Raw genomic sequence first — 16,891 nt, 5'->3', positions numbered from 1 at the left:
CAGGAACAATGTGGATCCCTAAACTATGGACAAATGCTCTGTCAATAAAATTCCCAGCTACGCCTGAATGTACGAGCTCCTTATGCTGGGAATAAGGGGGAAACTCAGGAAAATTAATAAACAAAAACAAGTGAGCAACAGGGGGTTCTGGGTGAGCCTGGTACCGACTCACCTGGGGTGATACGAGAGTGCCCTGCCTGCTGCCTCAACTCCTAGAGGAACCTCCCCAGCACTGACCGGCAGTGTGCCCTCTGCGGCCACAGATGGTGCATTGATCGGTCCCTCCTCCGTTCGCCGTAATTGCAGCACCTCCCAGTTTCATGGGTGTCGGAGCGGCGGTGCTGGGGGATGGAATCGACAGACCCCAATCTGGAAGTCCGCGGGAAGCCAGCAGGTTATCCAACCTTCAAAGGCCACCCAAACAAGGAGAGGGACCAACTTCAGCAGAAGTCGTGACACTCTGGTAATTTTTGCTTGTTTTTGCTGTTCTCCAAAAAAGCATTGTAGAGTTAAATGTTTTTATAGAAATGCAGTAAATGAGCCTGTTGGGGCTAGGGGGCAGCAATTTCACTTTTGGATGAAAGGCGTGCCCAGAGTAAACTGCCTCCTACTCTTTCCCAGATGGGACTATATGCATATTATTATTACTATAAATATATGTTGTGTTTTTGCTGTAAAACATTTTAAAAATCGGACACGATGGGTAGATTAACAAGATGTTTATCTTTCATTTGCTGTATTGGACTTGTTAATGTGTGAAAGTTAAATATTTCTAAAGAATATTTTTTTCAGCTGAATGGGAGGGGGTGTTCCCTTGCGCCCCCCTATGCATGGAAAATGCCGTTATTACAATCAGAAAAAATCAAGTAGATGCTTTTCCAATTGGATCTGGAAGATTCGCTCGACCTTATTAATGGCTTCCTCAAGCGTAAAAGTGCTGGAATTATGAGGGAATTAAGTCAAGGTCAGAACACTGCTTATCTGTAGACACACCTCCGCCACGCCTTTATTTCTTAGCTCTCCACCCAGAACAAATAGCAGGTGGATAGCATGCTATTCAGACCCAGTGCCAGGATAAGGTGACTGAGGGGGCAGTTAAAATTGGTGAGGGGGGCACAATTATGGGGGGTTCCTGCATTGGAATTATATTGAATTCGGCTTATATCACGCTATAACACAATACATATACAGTTCAAATGCTTAGACTCCAAGACCATTGAGTCTGTAGCCTATCTCCGCTGCACTGTATCAGCATAATGGACAGCGCCCTACACACTAAAACAAAGTCACTTTGGTATAAGCTACAAGATAGATGAGGTAATTCACCTATTACAGACAGTCTACATGAATGCAGCCATACACAGGGCTGTTTTATGAAAATAATCCAGACTAAACGCTGAAAGTAGTAGCCCAGTTATAGCAGTCTGGTTTACTGGCTTGCCTCTAAAGCTAAGCAGAGTTGGTCCTGGTTGATCCCTGGATGGGAGACCAGATGCTGCTGGAAGTGGTGTTGGAGGGCCAGTAGGAGACATTATTTCCTCTGGTCCCCCCAAAAAGTATCAGTTTGGCCCTCATACAATCATGGCCACCTAATCATCCCCAGCTTCCAATTGGCTCATTGGTCCCTCCTCCACTCCCCTGTAAATATTCCCCAGGTTGTTGCTGTACATGAGATTGTGTTATCAGTTAACTTACCTGGTAAAATAAGGGTTAAAAATATATATACTGTACAAAAATACAAACACGTGTTCCCATGTTTAATGAGCTGAAATAAAAGATCCCAGAAATTTTTCATATGCACATAAAGCTTCTCTCTCAAATGTTGTGCACAAATTTGTTTACATCCCTGTTAGTGAGCATTTCTCCTTTGCCAAGATATCCACCTGACAGGTATGGCACATCAATATGCTGATTAAACATCATTACACAGGTGCACCTTGTGCTGTGGACAATAAAAGGCCACTAAAATGTGCAGTTTTGTCTCACAACACAATGCCACAGATGTCTCAAGTTTTGAGGGAGTGTGCAATTGGCTTGCTGACTGTAGGTATGTCCACCAGAGCCGATGGCAGAGAAATTAATGTTAATTTCTCTACCATAAGCTGCCTCCAACGTTGTTTTAGAGAATATGGTAGTACGTCCAACCGGCCTCACAACCACAGGCCATGTGTAACCACGCCAGTCCAGGACCTCCACATCCGGTTTCTTCACTGCATGACCGTCTGAGACCAGCCAGACCATCTGAGACCAGTCACCCGGACAACTGATGAAAGTGTGGGTTCGCACAACTGAAGAATGTCTGCACAAACCTTTAGAAACCGTTTCAGGGAAGCTCATCTGCGTGCTTTTCATCCTCACCAGGGCCTTGACCTGACTGCCGTCCCCAATGCATGCTTTTAGAAGGCAAACTAACAATTCCACTATTGTTGTTCACAGCACACACATCAGCGTGTCGCCTTATCTCATTACCAGCTGATTATCAGCTGTTGTCAAACACATGTGAGTCTGGAAAGACACTTCTCTTCCTCAAAGTGAGCAGCAAATTTGACTAGATGAAAAGCTGAAATGAGTATAACAAAATATTGTCTATTATATTGACAAGATATTTGAGTGCCTGTCTCCAACAATGGAAATACATGTCCTCAAAGATGTCAGGCTGGCGAGAAGTGGCGACATCAGGTGGGAACATTTTAGCCAATGAGAGAGCAGACAAACGTTCTATTTTGGTATACCTAAAATGCCTACTATTTAGAATGCAGGTGTGGGTATTCAGACACGCCTACTCACTCATACATGAAAATAAATGATGGATTACAAAAGCGACGTGGTACAAAAACATGTTTTTATAATTCTTTATTGTTTTCATATGAAACAAATCAACTCTTTCCACTGTCTTTGAAGTGTCTTTTCATAAATTTCGTACATTCATATAATGTTAATTTGAAAGAAAACATCTTTGAACTTGGCACTTAGAAAACAACCAGAAGGAATTATCACCTTAATTTAGAACAAATTTTACAAAGCCATTCAAACAGTAATTTTTTGTATAATTTTGTATGTTTTTTAAACCCAACTTAAAAAATTGAGAATATTCAAAATACAGTTTTTTTTCCCCTCACCTCTTATTGTCCTTACTTACAAATATGTACATGAAAGTAATTTTCCTAATTCTGTTTTCCTCCATATTTCTTCAGCGAAAAATAAAATAAAATGCCAGACATTTATATTTTCTCTCACCTGTGACGATTGATCCTTTAGCCTATAGCTCACCACAGTCAACATGAATCCTGATCTTGTCCACATTCTGATTGGGCCCACAATTTCAGACATGGGTCCACGCATTGTTGACCAGATTTCCTGGTCCCTCCCTGTATGCAAAATATTTAACAAAAGCATATTTCCAAATAATATATATTTTTTAATACACATACAGTATTGATGCCAAAAGTCAATGATTTCAGAGGGTTGTGTAATGATGACTTAAATGGTTTCACTGTCCAGATCCGTCTACACTTGTAAGATAGCCATCTGCTCACAATCAGATCACAAAACATCTTTCCATTATCTACACCTGTCAAAAAATGTGGGCACAATCAGAATGTGGAGGAAAAAAGATGCATGTTAGAACCTAGTATAAACGGAGCTTGAGTGTCTGTGATTGCGCTGAGGCTGAGTAGTCAGATTGAAGTCCCATGGCTTACATCAATGGCTTCTGGAATGGTTCTTCCAGGCCCTGATTGGTATGACTTTGGCATTGGTGTCTTGACAGGGCTCTGTTGGCAGAGCCCCCCGTTGGGCGCCCTGTGTTTGCAGCGGATAGCGGGCATGGTGGCGCTGCTGAGGGGGAGGGTTCTGCCAGTGCCCCTGCCAAGTGTCCTTCCTGCTCCTTGTCCCTCCTGGAGGAAAGTGGTCACAGAGACCGACTCCCTGTGATGGCCCAGGTAGTGGTCCCGTGAAGGCAGGCCTTCCAGGGACTGGCTGGGCTGCATGCTGCTGATGTCCAGGGCAGAGATCTCGATAGATTGGCCCGGCAGCTGCTTGTGCACCATGTCCTCATCCAGGAGGCTGTTCAAACGCTTGTGGACCTGCTCTAGATTCACCTCTTTGTCCTGGAGAGAGAGAGTGAGAGAGAGTGGAGGAGAGAGAAAGGGAGAAAGATACAGACAAAGTTTATTAGGGAGGAGAAGGTCAAGAAAAGTGAAAAGGGGGGGGGTAAAGAAAGGTTTGAAGGAGAAAGAAGCTGTGATGAGCAATTGTTTGATTTAACATGGTTAATTCTCCACATTGTCTACATTACATTTCCTATTGGAAAATATGGAATTTGAATGTTGATTTACTTCAAAACAATATTATTCAAGTAACACTAACGTAAAACCTACGTCAACACTACGCTGCAATCACAAGCTGGAAAATTCAAGCATAATGGTGGTGAGACATTACCTTACAACAAAAAAATTAAATGATTTCATCTGAAATGTGTTATTTTAAGCATGTATCCCCAATTACAATGAACTATTACCAGAAAGTCTCTTCCTTCAGTACACAGCAAATTTGAGAGTATTAATTTAACACCAGGCATGTTCATTTGAACAGTCGTCCAGTGTTTATTTAGGTACTTTCTCATCAGTGTTAATTTAACACTTTTTGTAATGCTAATATTGAAACTCTAAATGTTAAGATATAACACTTCAGGTGTTGTTCAAATGACCCATGGGAGCGTTTTTTCAACACTCATCCAGTGTTTATATAGGGCCACTCAGTGTTAATTTAACAGGTTTAGTGTTCATATTGATACAGTTGGGAGTGTTAAAATATAACACCTCAGATGTTGTTCAAATGACCCATGGGAGTGTTTTTTCAACACCCCCGGTATTAAGCAGTAATTCAGTGTTGGGGATCAACTCTAGAGAATGCATCCTGTAGCTGAATTGACACCAGGAAGTGCCAAATATGCACACTAGGAAATAACCATTTTTTGTCTCATTTTCTCCCACTCATAAATCAAGCCTGCAAGTAGAAGGCAATTTAAAAGAAGAAATAAAGGATTCGTTACAAGAGTAGTGACTCTGCTTTGTTTCATTTATTTATGCCACAAACAGTGCATCACAGGCACATTAGAATGAAAGAGGTGCATCACAGGCACATTCAATTTAAATCAGTGCATCACAGACACATTAAAATGAAATCAGTGTATAACAGGCGCATCACAGTCAAAACAGTGCATCACGGGCACATTAAAATTATTTGCAGAGTTGCTATTTAAAACAAGTGGAAGCCCTCAAAAGACTAGGTATGCAATTTTCTTGACAAAGTTGCCAATAATGTCATACAAAGGAACAACATAAAGGCTCTCATCAGCACCATAAGCACTTTGAAGGATAAAAGGATTATACAATTTCAGATCATCAACATTGACAACAACACTATCAAACACAGCGAATGCATGGTAATGTTCACTGAACTTATCAGTATGCAACTTGTCCAGCAATAGGTATACAATATAGTCAACCACAAAAGTCTGTGATTTCATGCTCCATCTTACTGCAAACTAACAGTCCCTCTCTGTACTCTGTGCCATCCATCTTAACCCAGCTGGTAAAGTAAATGGCTTTCTGCATAGTGACCTGAAGTGACGCTGCCAACTCCTCACCACCAGTAAAATCACTCAGGGAAAATGCTTTCATCGGTCCATACTGTCACACCCTGGCCACAGAGGCTTTTTATTCTCTATTTTGGTTTGGCCAGGGTGTGACTAGGGTGGGCGTTCTGTTCTTTTGTCTATGTTTTTGTACTTCTTTGTTTTTGACCGGGTATGGTTCTCAATCAGGGAAAGCGGTCTGTCGTCGTTGCTGATTGACAACCATACTTAAATAGCTCTTGTCCACATGGGTTTTGTGGGTAGTTGTTTTCTGTTTTGTGTTTCTGCACCTGACAGGACTGTTTAGTTTTCGTTCATTCTCTTTGTTATTTTGTTTTGTGTTCAGTTTAAATAAAAATAACATGAACACTTACCACGCTGCACTTTGGTCCACACCTCCCTCAGACGAACATCGTTACACATACTCTGTATGTCGCAATGGTGATATCTCCCTGTGATAGCCTATAACAAATTTGTGTTTTTTGGAAAGGGACTTAGTAATGTTCTTGAGGGTGTTTTTAAAGAGTTTGTACTTTTCCTCAAACCTCATGCTCCACATTATGCCATAAAGGACCGATTTATCTTATGCATGCTGGGTAAGTGATGTTAAGGCATTATCGAATGTTTCAGATACACAGTCATGCCCTGGCTAAGAAAAGGGGAAAAAACAGCAGTAAATTCCAGTTCTTATTTCCTGGTGGAACATCACCCAAAATCAAGTGAACATTTCTCATAAGACACAGAGTTTGAATAGAATTAAGTGCTATGCTATTTCCACTGTTCTCTAGGTTGACTTTAGTTGGACGGTTTTTGTGCTCCAAGTACCCATAGTCAAACGAGTAGATTCTAGAGAGAAGCGCACGTTTCGAAATCAAGGGGTTATCCATAGGCATAACTGACAGAAGAGCTTGTTTAATTTGGGAGTGCGGCCCAGTAGTAAGCTCTTCTAAATCACACACTACTGTAGACACGACACCACAAGTAAGCAACTTGTCAATGATGGAGGCACACATATCTTTAGCAAGACTGTAAAACAGCGCCGGTAAGTAAAATGGCACCGGAGCAGAAGGCAGACGTTTTACGTTCCCCCAACCGATTGTTTTTCTGTTAGTTTATCTGTGTTATTTGTAACTTATTGTTTTACTGTACATAATGTTGCCACTACCAACTCTTGTGATGGAAAATAACTTCTAGACATCAGGACTGCGATTACTCACCACGGACTAGCAGAATCCTTTTTCTTCTTTCACGACTCTGACGAGCCCGAGGCGGAGGATATACGGCTCCCTCAGGAACAGGCCCCGACCCCAGTGATCTGCGTGAAGAGAAGGCGGAGGGCGGGCTGCCTTCTGAGTAGGAGGCGATCGGGAAAAAAATACACCCCTCAATTCTGCTCGCAAACACGCAATCTTTGGACAATAAAATGGACAAGTTACTGGGAAGATTAAACTACCAATGGGACGTTAAAAACTAACATTTTATTCTTCACGGAGTTATGGCTGAATGACAACAATATCAAAATACAGCTGGCTGGTTAAACGATGTACCGGCAGGATAGAACAGCGGCGTCTGGTAAGACAAGGAGCGGCGGTCTATGTATTTTATGCGCAGCTGGTGCACAATATTTAAGGAAGTCTCGAGCTATTGCTCGCCTGAGGTAGAGTTTTTCATGCTAAGCTGCAGACCACATCACCTACCAAGAGAGTTTTCATCTATATTCGTTGTATCTGTTTACATACCACCACAGTCAGAGGTGAGCACTAAGACAGCATTAAATGAGTTGTATTCCGCCATAAGCAAACAAGAAAACGCTCACCCAGGAGGCACTCCTAGTAGCCGGGGACTTTAATGCAGGGAAACTTAAATCCGTTTCACCTCATTTATAACATGTTAAATGAGCAACCAGAAGGAAAAGAACTCTGGACCCACCTATACTCCACACAGAGATGTGTACAAAGCTCTCCCTCGCCCTCCATTTGGAAAATCTGACTATAATTCTATCCTCCTGATTCCTGCTTACAAGCAAAAAGTAAAGCAGGAAGCACCAGTGACTAGATTGATAAAAAAGTGGTCAGATGAAGCAGATGCTAAGCTACAGGACTGTTTTGCTAGCACAGACTGGAATATGTTCCGGGATTCCTCCAATGGCATTGAGGAGTACACCACATCTGTCATTGGCTTCATCAATAAGTGCATTGATGACGTCCCCCCCACAGTGACTGTACGTACATTCCCTAACCAGAAACCATGGATTACAGGCAGCATCCGTACTGACCTAAAGGCTCGAGCTGCCGCTTTCAAGGAGCCGGACTCTAACAAGGAAGCTTGTAAGAAATCTCACTATGTCCTGCGACGAACCATCAAACAGGCAAAGCGTCTAAGGACTAAGATCGAGTCATACTACACCGGCCCCAACGCTCGCCGGATGTCGCAGGGCCTTTAAAACATTACAGACTACAAAGGGAAGCACAGACAAGAGCTGCCCAGTGACACAAGCCTACCACAAGCCTACTACTTCTATGCTCACTTCGAGGCAAATAACACTGAAACATGAATGAGAGCACCAGCTGTACCAGAAGACTGTGTGATCATGCTCTCCGCAGCCGATGTGAATAAGACCTTTGGACAGGTCAACATTCACAAGGCCACATGGCCAGATGGATTACCAGGACGTGTACTGCGAGGATGCACTGACCAACTAGCAAGTGTCTTCACTGACATTTTCAACCTATCCCTGTACGAGTCTGTAATTCCAACATGTTTCATGCAGACCACCATAGTGCCTGTGCCCAAGAACACTAAGGTAACCTGCCCAAATGACTACCCGATCCGTAGCACTCACGTCTGTAGATATGAAGTGCTTTGAAAGACTGGTCATGGCTCACATCAACACCATCATCCCAGAAACCTTAGACTCACTCCAATTTGCATACCACCCAAACAGATCCACAGATGATGCAGTCTCTATTGAACTCCACTGCCCTTTCCCACCTGGGCAAAAGGAACACCTATGTGAGAATGCTATTCATTGACTATAGCTCAGCGTTCAACACCATAGTGCCCTCAAAGCTCATCAATAAGCTAAGGACCCTAGGACTAAACACCTCCCTCTGCAACTGGATCCTGTACTTCCTGACCGGCCGCCCCCAGGTGGTAAGGGCAGGTAACAATACATATGCCACGGTGATCCTCAACACAGGGGCCCCCCAGGGGTGTGTGCTCAGTCCCCTCCTGTAGTCCCTGTTCACTAATGACTGCACGGCCAGAAACGACTCCAACATCATCATAAAATTTGCCGATGACACAACAGCGGTAGGCCTGATCACCGACAACAACGATACAGCCCATAGGGAGGTGGTCAGAGACCTGGCCATGTGGTGCAAGGACAACAACCTCTGCCTCAACATGATCAAGACAAAGGAGATGATTGTGGACTACAGGAAAAAGAGGACAGAGCACGACGGGGCTGCAGTGGAGCAGGTTGAGAACTTCAAGTTCCTTGGTGCCCACATCACCAACAAACTAACATGGTCCAAGCACACCATGACAGTTTTGAAGCGGGCATGACAAAACCTACTCCCCCTCAGGAGACTGAAAAGATTTGGCATGGGTCCTCAGATCCTCAAAAGGTTCTACAGCTGCACCATCGAGAGCATCCTCTCTGACTGGTTGCACCACTGCCTGGTATGGCAACTGCTCGGCTTTCGACCACCAGGCACTACAGAGGGTAGTGCGAATGGCTCAGTACATCACTGGGGCCAAAGCTTCCAGCCATCCAGGACCTCTATACCCGGCGGTGTCAGAGGAAGGCCCTAAAAATTGTCAAGGACTCCAGCCACCCTAGTCATAGACCATTCTCTCTGCTACCACACGACAAGCGGTACAGGAGCGCCAAATCTAGGTCCAAGAGGCTTCTAAACACCTTCTACCCCTAAGCCTTAATTAATAAGACTCCTGAGCATCTAGTCAAATGGCTACCCAGAATATTCACATTGCCCCTCCCCTCTCCATGCCACTTTCTGTTGTCAAACTATGCATAGTCACTTTAATTAACTCTACCTACATGTACATACTACCTCAACTAACAGATGTGCCCCCACACAGACTCTGTACCGGCACCCCCCTGTATATATTGTTATTTTTTTACTGCTCCTCTTTAATTACTTGCTACTTTTATCTCTTATTCTTATCTGCATTTTTTTTTTACGACACCGCCGGTTAGGGGCTCGTAAGTAAGCATTTCACTGTAAGGTCTACACGTGTTGTATTCGGCGACTAATAAACCAATACAATTTGATTTGAATGTCCATTCTTCTCAAAACAATCACTTTGAGTGTTATCATGTGGGACACCAATGTCACCACCCATTTGTGGAGCTTCTGACTGGACTGGAGAATCGGCAACATGAGAGAGCCCTTCTAAGCTTAATGCATCAACTACTTGACCAATATTCTTATGAATACTATTCAAATGTTTTCAGAAACCTGAGTATGTTGAAAACTGCAGTCTATAAAGCAGCATTCCCCAAGAGAGGATGGCTTTCACTTCAGCAGTAATAAATTCATGAACTTCTTTGAGGAAAAGATCATGATTTTAGAAAGCAAATTGCGGACTCCTCTATAAATATGCGTATTCCTTCAAAGCTCAGTTGTCCTGAGTCTGCCCAACTCTGCCAGGACCTAGGATCAAGGGAGACACTCAAGTGTTTTAGTACTATATCTCTTGACACAATAATGAAAATAATCATGGCCTCTAAACCTTCAAGCTGCATACTGGACCCTATTCCAACTAAACTACTGAAAGAGCTGCTTCCCGTGCTTGGCCCTCCTATGTTGAACATAATAAACGTCTCTCTATCCACCGGATGTGTACCAAACTCACTAAAAGTGGCAGTAATAAAGCCTCCCTTGAAAAAGCCAAACCTTGCACCAGAAAATATAAAAAATTATTGGCTTATATCGAATTTTAGAAAAGGCTGTTGCGCAGCAACTCACTGCCTTCCTGAAGACAAACAATGTACACGAAATGCTTCAGTCTGGTTTTAGACCCCATCATAGCACTGAGACTGCACTTGAAGGTGGTAAATTACCTTTTAATGGCATCAGACCGAGGCTTTGTATCGGTCCTCGTGCTCCTAGACCTTAGTGCTGCTTTTGATACCATCGATCACCACATTCTTTTGGAGAGATTGGAAACCCAAATTGGTCTACACGGACAAGTTCTGGCCTGATTTAGATCTTATCTGTCGGAAAGATATCAGTTTGTCTCTGTGAATGGTTTGTCCTCTGACAAATCAACTGTAAATTTCGGTGTTCCTCAAGGTTCCGTTTTAAGACCACTATTGTTTTCACTATATATTTTACCTCTTGGGGCTGTCATTCGAAACCATAATGTTATTAACTTTCACTGCTATGTGGATAACGCACAGCTGTACATTTCAATGAAACATGGTGAAGCCCCAAAATTGCCCTTGCTAGAAGCCTGTGTTTCAGACATAAGGAAGTGGATGGCTGCAAACTTTCTACTTTTAAACTCAGACAAAACAGAGATGCTTGTTCTAGGTCCCAAGAAACATAGAGATCTTCTGTTGAATCTGACAATTAATCTTAATGGTTGTACAGTCGTCTCAAATAAAACTGTGAAGGACCTCGGCGTTACTCTGGACACTGATCTCTCTTTTGACGAACATATCAAGACTGTTTCGAGGACAGCTTTTTTCCAACTAGGTAACATTGCAAAAATCAGAAACTATCTGTCCAAAAATCATGCAGAAAAATTAATCCATGCTTTTGTTACTTCTAGGTTAGACTACTGCAATGCTCTGCTTTCCGGCTACACGGATAAAGCACTAGATAAACTGCAGTTAGTGCTAAATACGGCTGCTAGAATCCTGACTAGAACCAAAAAATGTGATCATATTACTCCAGTGCTAGCCTCCCTACACTGGCTTCCTGTCAAGGCAAGGGCTTATTTCAAGGTTTTACTGCTAACCTACAAAGCATTACATGGGCTTGCTCCTACCTATCTCTCTGATTTGGTCCTGCCGTACATACCTACACGTACACTACGGTCACAAGACGCAGGCCTCCTAATTGTCCCTAGAATTTCTAAGCAAACAGTTGGAGGCAGGGCTTTCTCCTATAGAGCTCCATTTTTATGGAATGGTCTGCCTACCCATGTGAGAGACACAAACTTGGTCTCAACCTTTAAATCTTTACTAAAGACTCATCTCTTCAGTGGGTCATATGATTGAGTGTAGTCTGGCCCAGGAGTGTGTAGGTCAACGGAAAGGCTCTGGAGCAACGAACCGCCCTTGCTGTATCTGCCTGGCCGGTTCCCCTCTTTCCACTGGGATTCTCTGCCTCTATAACCCTATTACAGGGGCTGAGTCACTGGCTTACTGATGCTATTTCATGCCGTCCCTAGGAGGGGTCACTTGAGTGAGTTGAGTCACTGATGTGATCTTCCTGTCTGGGTTGGTGCCCCCCTTGGTTGTGCCATGGCGGAGATCTTTGTGGGCTATACTTGGCCTTGTCTCAGGATGGTAAGTTGGTGGTTGGAGATATCCCTCTAGTGGTGTGGGGGCTGTGCTTTGGCAAAGTGGGTGGGGTTATATCCTTCCTGTTTGGCCCTGTTCGGGGGTATCATCGGATGGGGCCACAGTGTCTCCTGACCCCTCCTGTCTCAGCCTCCAGTATTTATGCTGCAGTAGTTTATGTGTCTGGGGGCTAGGGTCCGTCTGTTATATCTGGAGTACTTCTCCTGTCTTATCCGGTGTCCTGTGTGAATTTAAGTATGCTCTCTCTAATTCTCTCTTTCTTTCTCTCTCTCGGAGGACCTGAGCCCTAGGACCATGCCTCAGGACTACCTGGCATGATGACTCCTTGCTGTCCCCAGTCCACCTGGCCATGCTGCTGCTCCAGTTTCAGCTGTTCTGCATGTGATTATTATTATTTGACCATGCTGGTCATTTATGACATTTGAACATCTTGGCCATGTTCTGTTATAATCTCCACCTGGCACAGCCAGAAGAGGACTGGCCACCCCTCATAGCCTGGTTCCTCTCTAGGTTTCTTCCTAGGTTTTGGCGTTTCTAGGAAGTTTTTCCTAGCCACCGTGCTTCTACACCTGCATTGCTTGCTGTTTGGGGTTTTAGGCTGGGTTTCTGTACAGCACTTTGAGATATCAGCTGATGTACAAAGGGCTATATAAATAAATTTGATTTGATTTGAGCACAGATCAATCTGAACTTGGTGGAGGGATAGAAGCTATTATCAAATGAAATATCAATGACTGGCTGTTTCTGTGCAACAAAGCACCGTAGTATACATTTATATAGTTAAGACGTTTTGTCCACAACTATCACGCTAGGGGTCTCTCTTGTTTTGTCTACATCAATGTTGTAGATGGTTGTCTGCACAAATGTATAGAAGTTGACAAGCGCATCATCATACATCAGGTTAAAGACAAAGTGGGCTTTTGAACAGTTCAAACACACACAGACCACTAGCTGCCTGACAGTGAACAAGCCTCTTGTCCACCCCAATGTAGTAGTTGTCAATCTTGCTCTGTCTTCTTCTGACGGCAAGGAGGTATGGTTGTTGACCATGGCTCACATCAAGATGGTCTTCAATGCTGCAGCATGACTGCAAAACACAAATGGTCTTTTTTAAGTCACTCTCCACATGTTAAGATAATGAAGAGACAATCCAAAAAAGAAATTACACAACAATTACTGTATCATCTTACCTTATGAAAGTGCACTAGTCTGCCCACAGCATCACTGGCACTGATCTTGGTCCTCTTCCCTCCTGCTGGTGGTAGGAGGAGATGAAGCAGCAGCAGCATGGAGGACATATCATTGTCACAGTCTGAGCACAAGAAAAGGCAAACATCCCAAATCACATGAAACAATATCGCTGAGTTTGAAACATTGCTTTAACCACGAGATAATCCACTTACTGGTTTCGCTGTCATTCTCTGGCAGTTTTCAGCAGGCGACACAAATCGGTGGTCGCTGTTGGGATTTTGCCAATTTGATGACTTTAGGCTTCAATACAGTGTCCAACTTTTCAATGAATTTAGAGGTTGTTTCATTGTCAAACATCAGCAAAAAGTCCTGATTTACCTAAAACAAAGTGGATCAACTCAACTTCAACATCTAATATGTCTTACCCACCAGGTCTACTAGTCAGGGCATCTCGGACCATCTATTAAGACAAGACAAAAGTTAAACAATTTTGGGTTGTTTTATGCTGTTGGTATCTCCATGAAGACCAAACACAGAAATGGGATTATCAACATCCAATATCAGTTATGGCTAAATCTCCTGATGTTGTTTTGACCTTTTTAAATCTCAGGTCTAAATCACTTGACGAGAGGGATAATGTGTCTATTCACGAAGTAGATGTTAGACAGCCGGCAGGAAAAAGTCTGAGCACAAACAATGGATCAAAGCAATCAATCTATACATTCATGTTACTTGAAAACATTATGTGAGACTGTAGAAAGATTGTGAGGCACAGGTCTGGACTGGCCTCAATCAGGTCCAGCAGGACATCCTCCACCTCCTTTTGTGAATCATCAATAACGTGTATTTGTGCTGAAGGGGGCAGTCCAAACCTATTTTGGACTACAAAAAAGAGAGACTAATCAGAATACAGGGAGATAAGCCACCTAAGGGGCAACAATAATAGGTCTGACCCAAATCAAGCCCAAGTGTTCAATTTCAGAAAATACATCAGACAGTTCATATATTCACCTTGATTAATGAAAGATCTGATTAATGAAACCAGGCTGCAACTTCATAAACTTCTTGCATTTTTGGTATTGGACCTTCACCAACATGTTACTCTGCACTCCTGCAAAATGTGATTACATACAATGTCATATTTAAGTTAAATTTGGTTGCAAACATTTTATGGTAAAGCTTTACATATAGAAACAATCACACAAAATGCCCCCTTATAATGTCTCCCCTTTGTCTTCCCTGCAGTGGATCAACCATTTGTTCCAAATGCCACTTTAATGATGTAACAGGTTTCTACCTGCCTGCGGATCTGGGGCTGGCAAGGCAATATTCCAGTGAAATCAACAAACCAAACTAACTAGCTACAAACAGTTACCACCACCACTCAAATATATTGGAAAGTTAAACTGTATACATTTCAAGCTGTATTGGCATGAACACAATGTCTGATCTGTGATTAACAACAAACACACACCATAGACATGTTAATCTAAATGGCTGAGGAAAACCCTATAACGTCTGGCCATGTGTGCTAGCTAGCTAACATTAGCACTAAGTTACGGTTGAGGTCGGTGTTGTAGGTAGCTATATAGCTAGCTAACAATTTTTTTGCCAGACAAACATTCTTAGTTATATGCGTTTTGAAGAACAAATTAGTAGATATTAGCCATTTTGTAACCTTCATTTCCTGGCTAGCTACATGCTGCACCAAACAAGGCTCAAATTGATCACACTCGGTCACAACCCAATCTAATCGTTTGCTAATTTTAGCGAACTAATGAAGTTGAGATAAAGTTCCCGCTAACATTTAGCTAGATAGTAATTAATCTAACGCTATCATTAACTAACCATGTTAGCTAGCTAGCAACCTTCTAAATCTAAAGTTCACTGATGTAGCTATTATCTATAAACAAAGATCTCGACCATTCACTTAGCCGATATAACAAGTTTGGCCACCAGCTAACTATTTAAAAATATTTTAAAACATGAACATATTACTTACCTTACACTACTGCACAATTCCAGCTGCCATTGAACCATAGGCAATTAGATGCACAGGAAGGTTCAAGTTAAAATTGGAAGCTCAATCAACACTGCTCACTGCCACCGCCCAACATCTGTACAGTAACTCTCACCTGGGAGTGAGAAAAACAACTTTTAAATCAACACCTCTTAACACAGCTAATGTAACACCAAGAGAATGAACACTTGTTAACACTGGCCAATTTGCTGTGTAGAATGCCTTTAAATAAATGTTTCTATGGACAACAGATGCTGTACCTGTAGCACACTACTGCATGAAAACAATCACGTCCTTATAGACCGACTGGTTGAGATGGGTATACAATGCGATGCATCACACTTTGTGGGACAAGATAGACACAATGAAGGAGACAAAGACCTAAAATCATTTAAATAAATCATTTTTTGAAAGTCTCTATATTTTTGGTCGTTCACTACTCCAAATGTTGTAATTTGTGAAAAAAAAGTGCCAATAGAAATGTTATGGATAATAGGATCGCGCAGAAAAATCTAGTGCACCGTTAAACAGCCAAAAGTATGGCTTCCTAGCTACTTCTCCTTCTCCTTCCTCTCATTGTTACCAAACATTTCCCATGCATCCATTCTATTTAAATCATAACATAAAGACGCCAAACAACAGAAGAGACCATGGAGTAAGACGACCAGTGAAGCGATACATATCTGGGCTTGACAATCTGGACCCCCTATTTCTGAAACTTTCCGCCGCCATTGTCGCAACCCCTATTACCAGCCTGTTCAACCTCTCTTTCATATCGTCTGAGATCCCCAAGGATTGGAAAGCTGCCGCAGTCATCCCCCTCTTCAAAGGGGAGACACCCTGGACCCAAACTGTTACAGACCTATATCCATCCTGCCCTGCCTATCTAAGGTCTTCGAAAGCCAAGTCAACAAACAGGTCACTGACCATCTCGAATCCCACCGTACCTTCTCCGCTGTGCAATCTGGTTTCCGAGCCGGTCACGGGTGCACCTCAGCAACACTCAAGGTACTAAACGATATCATAACCGCCATCGATAAAAGACAGTACTGTGCAGCCGTCTTCATTGACCTTGCCAAGGCTTTCGACTCTGTCAATCACCATATTCTTATCGGCAGACTCAGTAGCCTCGGTTTTTCGGATGACTGCCTTGCCTGGTTCACCAATTACTTTGCAGACAGAGTTCAGTGTGTCAAATCGGAGGGCATGCTGTCCGGTCCTCTGGCAGTCTCTATGGGGGTGCCACAGGGTTCAATTCTCGGGCCGACTCTTTTCTCTGTATATATCAATGATGTTGCTCTTGCTGCGGGCGATTCCCTGATCCACCTCTACGCAGACGACACCATTCTATATACTTTCGGCCCGTCATTGGACACTGTGCTATCTAACCTCCAAACAAGCTTCAATGCCATACAACACTCCTTCCGTGGCCTCCAACTGCTCTTAAACGCTAGTAAAACCAAATGCATGCTTTTCAACCGAT

At 43.0% G+C, this 16,891-nt stretch overlaps 1 protein-coding gene and 1 long non-coding RNA gene across 2 annotated transcripts in view; both read right to left on the bottom strand.

The window, feature by feature from the left end:
* Positions 1–2,845: 2,845 nt before the first annotated feature.
* LOC112254905 (glutamate receptor ionotropic, delta-1) overlaps positions 2,846–16,891 on the bottom strand; it is a 453,280-nt gene continuing 439,234 nt past the window's right edge. Inside the window, exon 16 of the mRNA XM_024427867.1 lies at positions 2,846–4,109. Coding sequence (XP_024283635.1) covers positions 3,678–4,109 — 432 coding nt within the window. The 3' untranslated portion in view covers positions 2,846–3,677. The remainder of the gene's footprint in view (positions 4,110–16,891) is intronic.
* On the bottom strand, positions 12,834–16,029 carry LOC112254914. The gene is made up of 5 exons (XR_002954214.2): positions 15,391–16,029; positions 14,400–14,499; positions 13,601–14,270; positions 13,388–13,509; positions 12,834–13,284 (listed from the first exon to the last, which is right to left on the bottom strand). It is a non-coding gene; the product is annotated as an uncharacterized LOC112254914 (long non-coding RNA).

Source organism: Oncorhynchus tshawytscha, linkage group LG01 (assembly GCF_018296145.1).
Source record: "Oncorhynchus tshawytscha isolate Ot180627B linkage group LG01, Otsh_v2.0, whole genome shotgun sequence".
NCBI classification, from domain to species: domain Eukaryota; kingdom Metazoa; phylum Chordata; class Actinopteri; order Salmoniformes; family Salmonidae; genus Oncorhynchus; species Oncorhynchus tshawytscha.
Note: the sequence above shows the minus strand (reverse complement) of the source record. Positions and strands in the feature narration are given on the sequence as shown.